This window comes from Podarcis muralis, chromosome 8 (assembly GCF_964188315.1).
Source record: "Podarcis muralis chromosome 8, rPodMur119.hap1.1, whole genome shotgun sequence".
NCBI classification, from domain to species: domain Eukaryota; kingdom Metazoa; phylum Chordata; class Lepidosauria; order Squamata; family Lacertidae; genus Podarcis; species Podarcis muralis.
Window position 1 is genome coordinate 40,648,720 of NC_135662.1, and position 17,215 is coordinate 40,665,934.

Below are 17,215 nucleotides of genomic sequence, written 5' to 3' on the forward strand. Positions count from 1 at the left end.
GTGTCCGGGCTGAACGATGGGGGTGGAGACTAGCTGGAATGTGTGTGCTATTTTATAGTACCTAATAGTTTGCCTTCTTGTGTTATCATATACAGCCACAAAGGCAGCCACATATCTGCCTCTGTACTTGGTAGGGTATGTAACTGCCTACAATTAATTACAAGGCATGTAGTCTGCAAACTGTGCTTCCACATGCACTAAAGTGAGAGTATATCCCATAGATTTAACTTGGAGGCATTCCTTGATGCATGCATTAGAAATGGACCACACAGAGGACATGCTTATTAATTAGATAGCTCCAACCCTGATTTTACCTTCCTGTGGGTTCACGCAATCAGCATAGTTCATAAAGGGTGTTTAAACAAAGAACAGGGTGTTTCTTACTCTGAAACTCCACTTGCTGCTCTTCAGTACTGCAACAACAGCAGCGATTATTTCATTTCAGTTATTACTTTATTGCTGCTATTATTGTTTCTTGAACAGAATCTGGAGTGAGAGCATGAGCACGAGCAGAAAAAAGCAAGGCCTCCCTCAACTAGTGAAATTGTGGTTTTCTTCCAACTGGAATCCTGATAAAGATCTCTTCCATGTATAAATAAAAGCAGAGCACTTTTTGTACTGCAGTATTTCTGCAATGCCACAGTTTCTCACCATGTCGTTTTGAAAGGGTGCTTGGCTGCAAACCTTCCCACAGATGAAAATAATCTGCCTTCCCCAATTAACATACAACACTGTGCACCATATAACCCTTCAGAAGAGGCACAAAGGAGAGATGGCACAAAACTGAAGATTACAGAATCAGACAGACAGGTCCTAACAGCATCTTGCCCAACCTCTTCTGGAGTACAGGATTCTCTGTACATTCACACCACATACCAAACCTCCTGTTGATTAACCCACATAAGAGGGAATACAGTGCACATTTCACATCCCACAGCTATGTTACATTAGTGAAGAAATTTGATACCAAGCCCAGCACATGACATCTTCAGCTACGCTGAAACAAACATTTTGCTGGCGCTGAAAATCTGAGCCTCCTCTTTCACATATACGCTGAACCTATACCATTCCAGATACTTTAAATACTGTGTAGGAAGGTTCCTTATCTGCCCTGAAAGGTATGGTTTGGTTTGAACTTACTGTTTCTTTCTCCATCTCTTGGAACAGATGGCATAGTTTTACTTGAGACAAGTAACGCCCATGTCAAGAGCGCCTGCAATTTACCAAAGCAATATTATTAACAGATAGATTAACTGTAAGTGAGAATCAGTGCAATACAGGGTCAGCTTCTAAGGCAGAGGTGGAAAATGTGTGTTCTCCAGATGTTGTTGGACTCCCAACTACCATCAGTCCCAGCCAGTGTGGCCAATGGTCAAGGAGGAAGGGAGGATGGGAGCTGTAGTGCAGCAACATCTGGGTGGCCACAGGTTCCCCACCTCGGTGCTAGGATCTCGAAAGTCTCATGCAGCATGCAGCTCCCATCAAGCCAAACTGAGTTTTTGTCAGAATGAAGACTGCTTCGGACTTTGCTTTGGTGTAGAATGTTCAGTGTCTTGATGGAAATGAGGCTGAAATCAATGCATGAGAAAGAAACAAATCGGTAAAATATGACAAGCAAACCTGAGTTTACTAGATAACCATATTCATTTACTTAGTGAGTGTCTGGTATGAAAAAAAGGTTTTTTAAAGTCAACCATCTGTCTTCAGATCTGAGTCTATTATAATGAGCAATGATCAGGTTAAGCCTAAAAAAAAATCAGTAAACTCAAGTTGTACTTCAGGAGCACTAATTATTGCTGTAAAGGGCAACTGATCTTGTTTTACTGCACCTATCAGCATTTGATTATTATTGTTTGCTGTTCAGTCACAGTGGTGCAGCACTGTGTGGTGGCTAATGCAAAATTGCCTCTCATTCACCAGGGCAACCCTCACACAGAAAGGGCCCTGCAGCTGATTTCCCCTCAGGGCCTGGCCTGCAGTTTCTTTGTATCCTAAATCTGTCTCCATAGGTCTTGAGGAGCGCTGTGTATTTTTAGGATACACAGACACTTGTGTTGGCAAGCCCGGCAGGCCTAATGAGCCTATTATTCACACTTTCCCCCATCATCTTATCCCAGCAGAGATGAACTGAAATGCTGAGTCGTATACACTGTTCGTATTTCTTTATTTCAAAACTGCCTATTCATGGCTGTTTTATTTTGTATTGCAATATTAATGTATTTTTTTACTTTACCCATGATCTCAAATGAAAGGCAGTATATAAATATTTTTCATACATAATTTGTTCTTAAGGGTCATAGACTATGTGATGCCATTAAATAAATGGCAAATTTTTTTATTTAAAAAAACAGAAATACAGCATTTCTTACTCTTTATGTATTTGGAACTTTTCTAACCCCTAACCCCTTTAAAAGCCTTGCTATCAGGGCCTTTAAAATTCCAAAATGTGGGCAGGTAGGTTGCAGGAGAGGACACAATCATAGCCAAAGCAAGAATAATGTCAAATATGACATTTTCCAAAGTTTGAGGGGGGAGAGAAAGACAAAATCTGTGGTGGTACTCTGCAGTGAGGAGTCTATCAATCTGGCAAATATCATCTTCTTGATGTACACAGGAGGTCTACAAGTAGACAGGCTGGTTTGTATAAAGGAAATGGAGAAAAAGTCTACAGGAAGCCAGTCTATAGGAAGTTGGTTTAATGCTATCATGGAAATTGCTTTAATAATACCTGCAATGTTTCAGTGAGAAACATATTCATAATCTTCAATGGGCTCGCCAGGTGCCAATGCCAACACTGCAATAGTCTCTCTTTTTTCTTGATGAGTCAACAAATTCCACCAAAGTTCTTCTGTGGTAGTTGTTGGCAAAATATTAGCTCAAGACTGAGGGTCAAAATCAAAACCATATGGATGGCTGCTTTAATACTATTATTATGACCAATCATTTATGTGGTGCCCTTAAATGTATGGTGTATGTCTCCAGAAAAGTGTAAGGCACATTCCTCCTACTTCTGGATTGCTGCGTTAGACAAACGCCTGGCAAACAGACAGGCTGCCAAAGGAATAACAGGACAGAGTTCAGAACATCAAAAGAAAGGCATCTTGGGAGACTCAAACTGGGTCACATTACTGTGACCCAAACTGGGCCACCTGTTTCCATGTGCCACGCGTGATGTGCCTTGTTTTCAGTGTCATGATTTGCCCTGAGCCTAAAGGGATAAGGCAAAGTAAAATCTATAAAATCCGATTTACTAATGCACACTTACTAAGGACCTGTTAATAGCTATACCAGTATATCACCACTGGGATGCAGGTGGCGCTGTGGGTAAAACCTCAGCACCTAGGGCTTGCCGATCGCATGGTCGGCGGTTCGAATCCCCGTGGCGGGGTGAGCTCCCGTCTTTCGGTCCCAGCTCCTGCCCACCTAGCATTTCAAAGGCACCCCTAAGTGCAAGTAGGTAAATAGGTGCCACTTTATAGCGGGAAGGTAAACGGCATTTCCGTGTGCTGCGCTGGTGCTGGCTCGCCAGAGCAGCTTCGTCACGCTGGCCACGTGACCCGGAAGTGTCTCCGGACAGCGCTGGCCCCCGGCCTCTTAAGTGAGATGGGCGCACAACCCTAGAGTCGGACACGACTGGCCCGCAAGGGCAGGGGTACCTTTACCTTTACCTTTATATCACCACTACCCCAAACATGCTGTTGCATCGACATCAGAGGGTCAGAAAGCCAGCACAAATATTAGGATTGTGTGTAAACAGTAGAGTCTCTTTAGGGGGCAGGAAAAAACCAGAATGCTGAAAGAGGGAAGTGCAGAACAGAAGATAAGTAATTTCCTAGTTCACACATAACTCTTAACGATGACCAGATTTCATGAGGTCCATGGTGACAAGTAGGGAAGGGCAGTCCTGGCAGGCTCTGTCAGAAGAAGAGTAGGAATAGGAGGAGATTGGTGAAACTGTTGGCAGAGAGAGTTTGAGTAGTCCACTAGGAGACATCCATAACCAGCTGCTGCCAGCCATCCCAGCAGAGGAGGGAGAGTCATGTGAGCCAGCCATCACCCCACCTCCTGACAGCAAGGTTTCCCCGGCAACCAAGGCAGTGTGTGAATCAGACAATGAGCCAGCTGAGCAGACCTAGGTTCTGTTTCCAAGGATGCAGCATTGGACGCACCAGTGGGGTCAGGCCCCGAATACTCCCTTGCTTGCCCAGTCACATTGCTTGGGACAAGAACCATGCAAATGACTGTGCCCTCCTGCTTCACTTCAAGGAGAGCAAAGGAAGTGTTTCGGGTGTTGAGGCAATGTATTATCTTGTGCTTAGGCATGCATCTTAAAGCACTGATTCTGAACTAATGACTATAAAACCCGTATCTTGATATATGTTTACTGTGTCTGAGAGTAGGAGCCATGACAGTTAATTAATAAATAATAATAATAATAATAATAATAATAATAATAATAATAATAATTCATTATTTATACCCGCCCATCTGGCTGAGTTTCCCCAGCCACTCTGGGCGGCTTCCAATCAAGTGTTTAAAACAATACAGCACTGTTAAAAATAATACAGCATACAATACAGATTAATGTTAATCATAGTTAAAGATGAGGTATCTGCAAGACAATCACCTAAACCAAAGGTTGTTGTTTTTTTGCTGCACAGAAGAGTTAAAAACACCAGCAAGAGCACTTGAGCCTTGACAGCAGTTTGAATGTGTTTGGCCACTTTTCACTCACAAATCTGAAGCCTTTGAGTACTGGTTACTCCTATCGTATCCATAGTTGAGGAGGTCCGGGTTTGCACATATCACTAAGCTATGGTTAAAATTAACTACGGTTTATAAATCAGATATAAACCTTCATTAATGAGTAATTTCTAACCATAGTTCTGCTGCTGAACTAGATCCACATATAACACTATGCCACGGTTTAGCATGACATGAAAACCAGGCCATTGTGTCAAGCACTGCAAGAAGGGAATGGGACATATTATACCACAAACTTATATTGACTACCACTTGTGCAATACAAACCTATGCATATTTATCCAGCTTTTAAGCACCATTGTTTCTAATGAGACTTACAGTCCAGCAAATGTGTTTAGGAGTGCATCCTAAATGTCACGACTTCCTCCAAAGAATCAAAAGAATTGCCATTTGCCGAGAACACAAGACACACACTCTAAAATAATAAACTCATATCCATTTGTAATTGCAGAGACAAAAGTAAATATTTGAAATTTATGGTCTAGTAGTTCTTTGCCTTATAGAAACTGAAGGTAAGTTCAGAAACAAAACAAATTTAACACACATACTAAATGGTAAGTTCCACTGAATTCAGCAGGACCTCTGAGTAAGCACACTTAGAACTCCCTATTAATCTGTCCTTTCCATATAATCATAGCGTGCTGGGGCACAATAGAGAACTTTAATGATATGTTATTCTCATGATCTGAAATTTCTGGTCAGCTTTAAAACATTAAGCACTACAAAGGCTATAAGTGAACTCCAGCACTTCAATTTTAGCAATGATCTAGATAATTTTTAATGCACTTTAAAACAGAACTTGTAAAGGTTAAATTAATGTCCAGGTCCATTGAATTAAAACTCCAGAGTAAAAAATCTGCCTTTCATTAAAATGAGAAAGGTCACCTAGAAGTTTCTTTCTTTGCTCTCCAAATCCCTTACATTTTCTTAAAAGGAAAGCAAAGCAACAGGCTTTAAACAAAATGTGAAAGCACAGAGTTCTCAATACTATAGCTGCAAATGCATGTATATCTTCAGTTCGTTCCAGGAGATCACTGCAGGAAGACTAGGAAGGAGTCTAACAGGGCAGTCTCATATATGCCTGCCCAGAAGTAAGCACCATTGAACACAGTTGGACATACATCCAAGTAAACATGCTTGTCTCAGCTTTTATAAGTAATTGGCAGCTCTGGGACCTAAGCCCTTATCTCAGAAAAAGAAGTTAGTGGTATAAAGTTTTGACACATTTTTTCCATAAGCTATTTCCACACTATATATTAAATACTTAAGTTCATAGGATTTGTTTTAGTTTAATTGTTACCTCATTTACAATATTGACACTCCAGGGGAAATACCAGCAAATACCCTGAAGGAAATAGTGCTCATGAAATCTTTTTAGAGTTGGACCACATCAAATAGCTTGCAAAATATGGCTGCTTATTAGAAGGACTATAGCAAAAACCTCTCTAAATCTTGAATGGGTAATACGGTGGAGATGGCTAGGAGATGTTTTGGACTACAACTCCCATCTTTGTTCATGCTGGCTGGGGCTGATGGGAGCTGTAGTCTAATAACAAAAGGAAGGCACCTTGTTGGCTATCTCTAAGACATTTGGAGAGCACTAGGTTGAGGAAAGATGCTATATGCAGCCAAACCAAGAGTTGTCTAGAACCTGGAGTGTGAGCTAAGAGGTAAACTACATACAAATGCATGGAACAAAGCCCAGATGTTTGATTTGCAAACCAAAAGTAGCATCAAGAAGCTGTGACTACAGAAAAGCCTATACTCCTCTGCACTACTGACTGAATCTCTGGGTGGCAACCCTGGACTTAATCTTAAGTGGTGCCCAAGATCTCGTCTAGCACTTTGTTCTCACAGTGGCCAACCAGATACCTTTGAGGAGCCTTCAAGAGTGGGAGCCGCCCAGAGTGGCTGGGGACACTCAGCCAGATGTGTGGGGTATAAATAATAAATTATTATTATTATTATTCAAGAAAGGATCAAGTACAACAGCATTGTGATTCTCAGCAACTGATATTCAGAGGCAGACTGCCTCCCACAGTGCCTGTGACTTAAGTTAGCCATCTGCCTGGCAACAATTGCTTCTTGATTCCTCTTGCTTAAGCCTGGTTATATGTGCAAACAATGTTCACAGTATATCAGTGAGATACATAAATTAGTAACAGTCTTCTGGAGAATTATGCACTTAAGCAGGTGTTCTTGGTGCCAAATAAAGTAATTACCTTACCATTTATTTGTCACCTTTAACACACGGAAGAACAAACCATCAAATAAACAAATAACATGCATGCATTTTCTCTGCCTAAATTGATGTGTGCCAGCTATAGCATATGAGATAATGAAATACTTCATGTGTTGCTGGTAAAGTATACGAGCTGCTAAGAAAGTGGATCTCATCATTTTACAACAAAACACTTGGCACAATTCAAATGCATTTCATGATTTTGGTGGAAGTTCATTTTTCCTCACTTAATCAATGTCTGTTGAGGGACATTGCTTTCATTTTCAAGAGATATTGGAAAAGGAATCTCTCTCTATTCTTTCTATGCTCTCTTACATTTACCTTTAAGCATATGCCATCTTGCCAAATTTAAACTATTTTAAAGTGTGAGGTTGGGAAAGCTATTTCTTACCATTAGTTTCAGTTTGGCTTGAATATTTCTGAATATCAGAAGTATAAATATTAGGCATATGTTGAAGGAAAATGAGAGAATATCACAATGACCTTATCTGTGCCAAGGAGTTTTCATTGCTGGAAGCAAGTCTTTATGTTATACAGAACACAGCAGCCATTATCTAGCCCAGAGTACTATAGACATCCTTGTGCTACAAATGCATAAGGTAAGCAAAGTCTACTGTTTCTCCCACATACAGTTGTCATTCATTCTCAAGTCCCACCCATAAAATAAGGATAGGCAGAGCCTAAGATCTTGCCAATGACTTGACGCCATATTCCCCCTACCATAGGTAGGCTGTGTTTTTTCTCCTTCTCCCATTAGGGAAGGACAGGGAGGAACTTGTGAGGTGTTCATACAGCTTCTGAACATGGAATAGGAGTGAGCACCTCAAGCAGCAAAAAGCTATGGGCCAACCTTGCTTAGGGCTGTTTCCTTCATTATATTTTCCTAAACACATTAATAAACCATCTGCTCCAGCTGCAACGAAACATGTCTCTCTCGTATCAGTCCCTACAGCCACAGCAGGCACTGTAACTCTCCAATGATTTGATTTCACCCACAAACAATCACTCCTCCATTGTAACCCAAGACAGATAGATGCCAACATCATTAACAAACATGGATAGAGAAGGAGTCATAAGATGGACGTTTGTGTAGCTACAGAGAATCAGGCGCCTGTCACAAAATGCCTTTAAAAAACCCATTCTAGGTCTGTACCACTTCCCATAATGCATGTCAAAGTTGCATTTCTAAATACTTTACTACATCACAAACTCCATAAACATAAAAGGCCCGCCTAGATCCTTTCTAGAGGTGGAGAATATTGAGACATGCACACTCCACCTTCATTACAAAGTGATAACTCTGCACCACATGCTTTTTAAAATGTTTGAATCGATGTCAGACATTCATGAAATTTCCTGGAAGGTGGTCGGTTGCATGCATACATATGAGAAATGCTCATGACTCTTCACAATGACAGCATCTTCAGATGCTTCCTGATCCTATCTCTTACATTCTGGATCAGGTCCTTGAAAACAAGGGGTTGGGTTCACCTTGCAGAGATTTTTTTTTCCCACCAACCAGAGTAGAACTCTGCTTAGTTAGCAGCCACTTCCAGCCATGGGAGCAAAGACTGGATCCAATCCGAGTTCTGCATTTATTTCAGAAACCATATAAAAATTCCTCACAGAAATTATTCACCACCTTCCTAGCTACTAGGGGCAAACCTGATATTCTGAGATGTCAGGGGGGGGGGATTCTTGCTCAACCATGGATTTTTAGGGACTATTCCACACTCATTTTCAACTTCAGGATATAACAGTGTTTTGAAAATCTATTGTTTTGAGTTAGCTTCAGTGCATGGATAATTATATAAAGAGGTCACAGAATAATCTTATTCGGTCCACCCATTCGATTTAATATTCTTGTACATGTGGCAATATTCCTTTAGTTCATTGTTATGCTATTTATTTTTATTGGGTGCATGGGCTTGAATTGCTGGAGTTCTAAATATTGGCCATGATTCAAGCGCTCTGAGGCGAGCGTAAAACAAAATGCTACTCTGTGAACACCCAAATAAACATCTAGAATGATAAACAGAAGTGTAATTTACAAAGTACACGAGGATCACATACTGAATCAAGACATTCAGATAACTGAGTGTTGACTAATGATAGTTGATTATATCCATGAAACCTCAAATCAACCACTTGATTTGCAATATTGCACTTTCTGGCCTTAGACCTGACATAGGCTGATGCAGAAGCAGCCGTGAACCAAATTGCAACAAATGCTCAGCAGATGTGCTACTGGCTTGCAGTTCCAGTTCATTCAGAAAGGTCCCCCCCCCCCCCGCAGGAATGGAACGACCAGTTGCTCCTTCAGCCTCTGTCAATAATGTTCTCTTCAGAAAACAGTATTTCAAGGGTTAAGCAAGTGGAGGTTTTCAAAATCATACCCTGGGACGTTAGCTCTACTTGTATCGTCTTTTACCTTGGCACAAAACCACTGAAAATGATCCAAAAACGATAAACATCTACTGAGGTCATTCCTGCAGTACTGTGGTGCTACAGTTCTATTCAAACACGGTGGGCTGTGTGCCTGTGACTCATTCAGTTCATTAAGCAAATCCAGCCGAGATTTGTGAAGATGTTGGAAAGAGTGGCATCTAGTGGTTCCTTCTGGCAGGTGGGTTCCATATATCAAATCAAACATCTTAGTAATGAAAAGACAACTGAGGGAAAATCCGAGAGCTAATAAAACAGGGACACAATAGGTTCCTTTAAAATGCACACTCTGAATTTGGAAGAAACAAGCTGGAAGCAAGCAGGACATTCTGATTCCTTCTTTAAGGGGCATTGTTGGTTTGGAATTTAATGCTGCATACCAGAATCCCTGTTTATTAATAATATAACCCAGCTGCGTTAATGACAAACAGCAACCTATTACAATTTTTCCATCAGGTAACTGTCAATCCCATTTATCTTAGCTATAAACTGAGAAAATATTTGAAATGTTCCATGGCTGGCAGTTTCTGTGCTAACTTGGGGTGCTTCCAAGTGACACATTTATTGAGCGTTTATCCTGAGTTCTTCACAGAGAAATTGGACAATGTTGTCTATTTATTATTTTTATGTAGGCCATTGATTCTAACTTGTTTGCAAGGAGGTTAGATGACATCGCATAAAAGCAAGTGTAGTCCCACACTTTTTCTGTGCATTTTCCCATCACTTTCATTACAACAGAAGTCTAGTTTTGGGAGGAAGCATATACGTTGCACAAGACTTCCCAATCACCTATAATTGTGCAACCTGAATTTCCCAATACATGACCGAATCCCACCCCCAAAAAGTGATAGGTTTCAAATTAATTGTCTGTCTCTTGTTCTTTGGTAGCCTTCTTGCAACATAGTTGCTGGTACCTCCTGACCACAGAAAGTTTATACATCGTTTTCCATTGCCTCGCCATTTCCAGTCTTCTGGTCTTTAGTCTAAAGGTAAGCAGTTCTACATGTCATAGGTTTTTATTTTCTGTCATAGGTGAGTAGCAAGGCTGGCATTAGGTCTACATGCAATATTTTAACCTGTAACTTCTGACATTTCCAATAATGCTTCCACCAAAAAAATTAGTTGCCTTTTTTGCCATAACCATAACAAATAGTAGAAAGACCCTTTACTCCCAAATCCTCTCCAACATAATGACCTTACCTCCTGATCAATGTGTCTTGAACCCCTGGCAACTGGTCCTGCTGGTGTATACAGTCCCAAGGGCACATGCTAGCAAGTTGTCCAATAGTCCAATTGGTCAGGGAACCTGGAGTTAAGTCCCGAAAAGCACAGTCCCATGGAATTTCTAGGACACCCAAGCTGTGGCCTATCAATATGGAAAATTAAGCAGACACAGCACCTCAGCTCTGCTTATCCTTTCACCCCTTGACTCTTAGTTGCAGCATCTGGGCTTGACGAGGCATGTGACCCTCACCTGTTCCAAGCCTACTCCAGCTGAGGAATCACATAGCTCCTACCAGAGCTAACGAGACCCACCTGGGCAGCTATGGAGCTGGGCTGTGGGCCCTTCCTTGCCTCTGCTCCCTCTGCTCCCTACACCTCAGAGCCCACCATGTTCAGGGAGATGGGGGACCCTCTGGCTCTGGTGATGGGTCCTTCTAGCCCTGGTTCCTGTGCACTGACCCCCCCATCCCCTTGTCATCCTCTGTTACCGCATGAGTACTTTCTATGCCCCTAACCTCTCCTCCTCCCCCCCCCCCAGCTTTGCCCCGGTGTGAACCAGTTGCAGCTACATCCCTCACCGAGATCCCCTTCCTCCTCTCAGTTGTCCTGCCCATTCATGACATCATGATTCAGGGTTAGTGGGGTGAAGTGCCATCTATGTACAACACTGAGGGAGATTTCTTGTACATGTGCCAACACTTATTTGAATGGCTTTTCTGACCACATTTCCTTCCATACTATAGGGTCTATTTTTCTTTCTATATCTTGCTCCCATACTGTTTTCAGATTATCCACAGTTCCCATGGACTTGCCATCCAAGATCATGTATACACTTAAGACTTAACATTCCAATTTATAATCAATGTGGTATGTTAAATTTACTAACTATATTCAGTCTCTGCTCACTTTATTCCTAATTATGGGTTGGTGCTAAGGTGTCAGTATGCCATTTTATTTATTTTTTTGCATTTGCATGCACACCCTTTTGTTTGGCATCATCTCACATATTTGGATGCCAAAGGCAACAAACCTTACACTAAAGCAATTGAGTGAATTATTGTCACGAACCTACTTGCTGGCGGAGGCTAACTTCGTAGGAATCAGATGAGATGTATCATGTCAGTAATCAATCATCAGATTTTTTTAAAGTTCTGCTTGATATTTGAAGATTGTCTCATTCCTTTTTCAATTGAACAATACTGATTGTGGAAATGTCTAACAAAAAGAAGCTGCAGGCATTTAACCAATACATTACTTTCTGCATATGTGCGCACACAAACATGTACAATTCACGAAGGAGCCTATGAAGGGTTGCAGACCAGACTGCCAAAAGCATTGAGGCATTCGCTTTTTAGCTCTAGAGCCTGTCTGCCTATTAGAGACAGCACAGCTGAGGATCTTCAGTGACATGTGGCGTCTCTGGCAAACATTTAAGAAAATAAGTTGGCAACCTTATGAAAGGAGCATGAATGAAAGGACAGCCACAGTGCTGATCTGCTGCAAAGCTGGTTAATAAATCAACGATTCTGAGAAACTGGAAAAATAAACTGCCACCCATAAATGGAAAACAGGACTAAGCCTAGATATTTGGACTGTGTGTGCCCAAGGCCTACTTCTGCACTTCTCCATAGGCTACACTCCTTTTCCCCATTACTACCATTTTTCTCCAAGGATTTATGTCTTCAGTGCTCCCCTGCCCAAAATGAATTTGAGAATCAGGGTCCTGAAGAAACCATTTACCCCCATTTTGAAACTCAAGGGTTTTTGTTGTTGCTGTTGCTGTTGTTGTTGTTGTTGTTGTTGTTTTCTTCTTGAATTTTGCAACAAAATTCAGGGAAAGATCACAATGATGGAAGACTTCATCAAGCAATGCTAATTAAAAACCTCAATATTTACCTACTAGTAATTCTGTGTCTAGCATGAGATCACTGCCCAACTTGATACTCCTCCTATCTTTTGTCTAAATAATCTGTGCCCATCTACTTCCTGAGGGGTTTTTTTCCCTTATTACTTTGCTTGCATAAAATCTAATAAAATTATTCACAGGATGAAACAGATATTCCAGTAGTGTCATGGCAGAGAAGCTTTTAAATGATTTTCTGTGTTTGTACACTGGGATGTGATCAAACAGAACTTATTCAGGTTTTTGTTTACTAGTAAAATGGAAAAGATTCTAGTCATAAATGTTGCACAACAATGTTACAGGCTGAACCCATTTACCTAGGGAGAAAATTCCACCAACATGAAGGCTGGTACCATCTCAACCCAGCTGGAAAAAAATAGAGAGTAGTCCAAAATCTGGTAATGTAAAGGATTTTGCCTCTGTTTTCTTAAGTTAAAATTTATCTTTCTGTTTGCTATACCTTTTTTATTTTGCATAATACATTTCGCAGTGCATTTTCTGTAAATTTGATAGAACAAGCAACAAATAGATGTATTTGTGTAGAACCTGGAATCAAAATTGGCCCCACCATTTGAGTAAGTGGTCCACCCCAAAATAATTGAATTTATTTTAATAATGTCTATATAGCCATTACAGTCAAACAGATCCTTAAGAGGGCAAATGACAAATTGTAAGAGGGAAAACAGAAAAAAACAAAGAAAAACAGCAATAAGCAGAGAGACAGTTCTATCCAAAATAATGTGTCCAAAAGCAAGGAAATCTTTACTTGGTGTCCAAAAGAATAGTGATGTGGGCCAATCTGTGAAGAGAGTTTCAGAGTTGTAGCACTAGCAGGAAAGTTTCTGTTCTATGATAATGTACTTGCAACCCAACCAGCAGAAGGACGGTCCACATTAGAACTATCCTATGAAGATCTCAACAATCTGCTGGTGTTAATATTTTAGCATAAAATGCCATACTCACCAACCTTGCTTATTTTTTAAAAATGCAATATTTTAATCATTTATACTAATGAAAAGCCTTTAATAAACTTAGGATAATGAATATACACATTTGTATCCTGTTCGTCTAGTGTCCATGTACCACTCAGGGTGATCACTCTTTATTTCTCATATATGAGCAGCATCTTTATTCATTTAGTGGTACAAATCACATAGTATAAAACATGAAAAGGAAGGGGAAATGAAAGAACCGGTGAACAGAGTTTTGATTGTACTACACCCTGTGCCTTTACAGACGTGGTACTTTTACCCATTTTGAAAGTTCATAATACACATTCATAGAATCTTGCTATCATATTCATAGACTCATTGAATATATGAGTCAAATCGTTGAATTGGAAGGGACCACAAGGGTCATCTAGTCCAACCCCCTGCAATGCAGGAGGCCAGTCCATGCCTGAGCACACCGGGGGCGGGGGTGGAGAGAGAGCAGGGCCATCTTTAGCATATGTGCCACCAGGGTGCAAAGATCTACCCAGCACCCCCAAATTTAGTTTAGCCACCCCCAAATTTTTTAGAGGGTCAAACTCAGAGTTGTTGACCTTTTTGGGGGGAGGAAAATCGCTCACATGTAACAACGACGCAGCAGAAATAACTGCTTTTGTTTCCTGACTCGTCGGGAATATTTGACGCTATGGAGTAACAGAGCGACAGAGAAGGGGGACGGGGACTTTTGAGAGGGACCGGTATACAGTAGGTATACATTTCACGCCCCCCCCCCATACATTTGGTGCTCCCTAGAATTTGGCACCGGGGTGCCCCGCAGCCCTTGCACCCCCAGGTAAAGACAGGAGAGAGAGAGAGAGAGAGTTAAAGCCACTCAGTCATCTGGAGGCCTGCAGTGGCTAGGGTGGGGTGAGACAGAGAGAGGGAAAGGGAGAGGGGGAGAAAGAGAGAGAGAGAGAGAGGAAGAAGCCTGCACTTAAGAACAGGACTATAATATGCAGCGGCGTAGCGTGGGTTGTCAGCACCCGGGGCAAGGCAAGTAATTTGCGCCCCCTAACCCGTGGATTTGCGCCCCTAACCCTACAAATCTATGCCTATGAATGATGGTCCCTCTCTCTCTCTCTTTCTCATATTCCAATTGATTCCCATTTCCGCTGATCGATCCCCGAAGCTCTCACCCAGCAAAATTCGTGCGTAATTACGCTTTGCCATCCCTAATCCTGCCGCTTCCACCGGGAAATCATGACGGTGCGTTTCTCCTCTCCAAACCTTTGCCGGCCGGCGCAGCCCTTTTGGCTACGAGCTCCCCTCCTTCTCTGCCCACTTCCGACCCCACCTCCCCATCCAGCCTCCCTACCTCCTGAAAAAAGGCGACGGCGCCGAGCAGGACACCCCCGCGGCCATTGGAGAGAGGCGGGGCCGAGGGAGGCAAGCCAATGGGCGAGGTGGGGGTAGGTGGCCACGGGGGCGGGCGCTGCCGCAGTCCTCGGGTGGGCAAGGTAGGAGCAGGCGGAGGCTGGCCGGCCGCTCTGACAATAGGGGCGGGCCGAGGGCACGACGGGGCTGGGCCCTCTGGACTCGCGCCCCCCCAGATGTTGCGCCCGGTGCGACCGGCACCCCTGGCACCCCCCACGCTACGCCACTGATAATATGTGACTAAAGTCGCATATAGTTTGGCCCTTAGTACCATCTTGTAAGGAAGAAATAGCACACTTATTATGATTTTAGGTAGGAATACTTAATTATTAATGATGTGTTTGTACCATTTAAGACACATCATCCCTGTGTGATTTAAACAAGATGTTAACATTGCAATATAAAAATTTCCACAAAATAAAGCAATACATAAATCAATGAAAATGATTCGTGTTTGCACCTTATATGCTATTATTATATCCTATCTGAGATTGGAATGAGAAAGAACTGTGTGAGTTGGGAATGAGATCCCAACTGTATGAACTCAAAGCCTGGGTAATCTATTTGTCCCTATTTTTTGATTTGGTAACTGGGAGAATTAGCCATTTGATATGCAGAGGATACACTGTAATACACAAACATCCAAATTCAAAGAAGAACATACATACTTGTTCATTATGAAATTAAACTGAGCATTCCCTGTTCAGATTGCTTCCTAGTCTAAAAGCTCATCATCAGAGTGAAGCTGATTCGACGACTGCTGGAGTCCCAGCTTCTCTTCCAACTGCAAAGATATCAGATCTTTTCTGGTGATTATCCCAACAACCTGGTTCTGCAAATCAACAACTGTCAGGTGCCGAAGGCCCAGAGACCGAAATATGATGTATGTGCGTTGCAGTGAGAAATGGGCTTGAACCGACACTGCAGATTTGTTTATGTAGGGCTCCTGCAAGATAAAGTTAAGGACACATTAAGAGAAAACAGGTGTAACCTTATCATATCTTAATTCCCAAATGAAAGACGAGCACAATGCAGTGGTCGTTGTTGTTTTATCTCACTTGTACCTTCAAATTATTTCTATTTTAAAAAAACATGGTATAATGGTGGTTTCATTTTTCACTAGAATTTCACATTGATACAGGAATATACACAGATCATACAGGGAAGGACAGTTAAAGCTAAACTCCAGTGGTATGTTCAAGAGTTCTGCATGGCTTTGATAGGCATGTGGCAGTTTGTTAAACCAAATACGTTTTATAGTGAGGTTTTGTTACATTGCTCTTAATGACATCCTACAGCATTCCACAGCAGACGCTTGCAGAAAGAAAGAACGAAAGAACAAAAAGGGGAAACAAAATTAATCTATTTCTAAGAAGGTGATTTTAAATACCACTCTGGCACTCAGAATACAAGGTAGTTTGGCTGAAGAACCACTGCAGCCACCAGTTTTGCTACAAGCAAAGCAAAGAGTCACTTCACATAGGGCAGCCTTTCTCAACCTGTGGGTCCCCAGATGTTGTTGAACTACAACTCCCATCACCCCTAGCTAGCAAGACCAGAGCTCAGGGATGGTGGGAGTTGTCGTCCAACAACATCTGGGGACCCACAGGTTGAGAACCGCTGACCTAGGGTGTTCTTCTTACATGGAGATGGGTTCCATAAAGCGGAGTCAGGGTTTCACACATAAAGCTACGGAGATTATTTCTGTGTAGGAAAAGCTAGATGCACAGCACAAGTGTATTTTGCCACAATCATGCTAGTCAGGAAGCTGATGTGCAGAGAGCTGACCTCATGGTCAAGGAAACATCAGGTATGAAGTGGCCTTGAGGTTAAATCTATTGTTTCTACATTTACTGAATTGTCACAGCAGAAAGTTTAATGCAGATGGACAATTCCTAAAACTAAAAACAAACACCCCAAGTCAAGAAACATTTTCACTTGGTGACAATCACTCACATTTTTATAGTTCCCGGGCTAGATTGCTGCGAAACACTCTTGCTGAGGTTTCCCTGACAACTGTTCAGAAGCTTCAACTCATGTTGATGGTTGCCCCTGATGAATTGCTCCACTGGAAATGTACACAGCACTGCTCAGTGTGATCTGCATATTGGTTCCGCATGGTCCTCAAGACACAAACTGGAAAGCCCTCAACCAGAAAGCCCCCAACCACTTGGATCCAACATACCTACCATCTGCCACCTCTCTTATATCACAACCACAAGGTTAACCAAAATCACCTTAATGAGGTTGCTGTGTGTGTGCCATAGGTAGGAG

At 41.9% G+C, this 17,215-nt stretch overlaps 1 protein-coding gene across 1 annotated transcript in view; it reads right to left on the reverse strand.

Moving 5' to 3' along the window:
- Positions 1-14,443: 14,443 nt before the first annotated feature.
- Positions 14,444-17,215, reverse strand: part of LOC114600630 (chloride channel protein C-like) — a 66,864-nt gene continuing 64,092 nt past the window's right edge. The window contains exon 16 of the mRNA XM_028737015.2: positions 14,444-15,887. Coding sequence (XP_028592848.2) covers positions 15,657-15,887 — 231 coding nt within the window. The 3' untranslated portion in view covers positions 14,444-15,656. The remainder of the gene's footprint in view (positions 15,888-17,215) is intronic.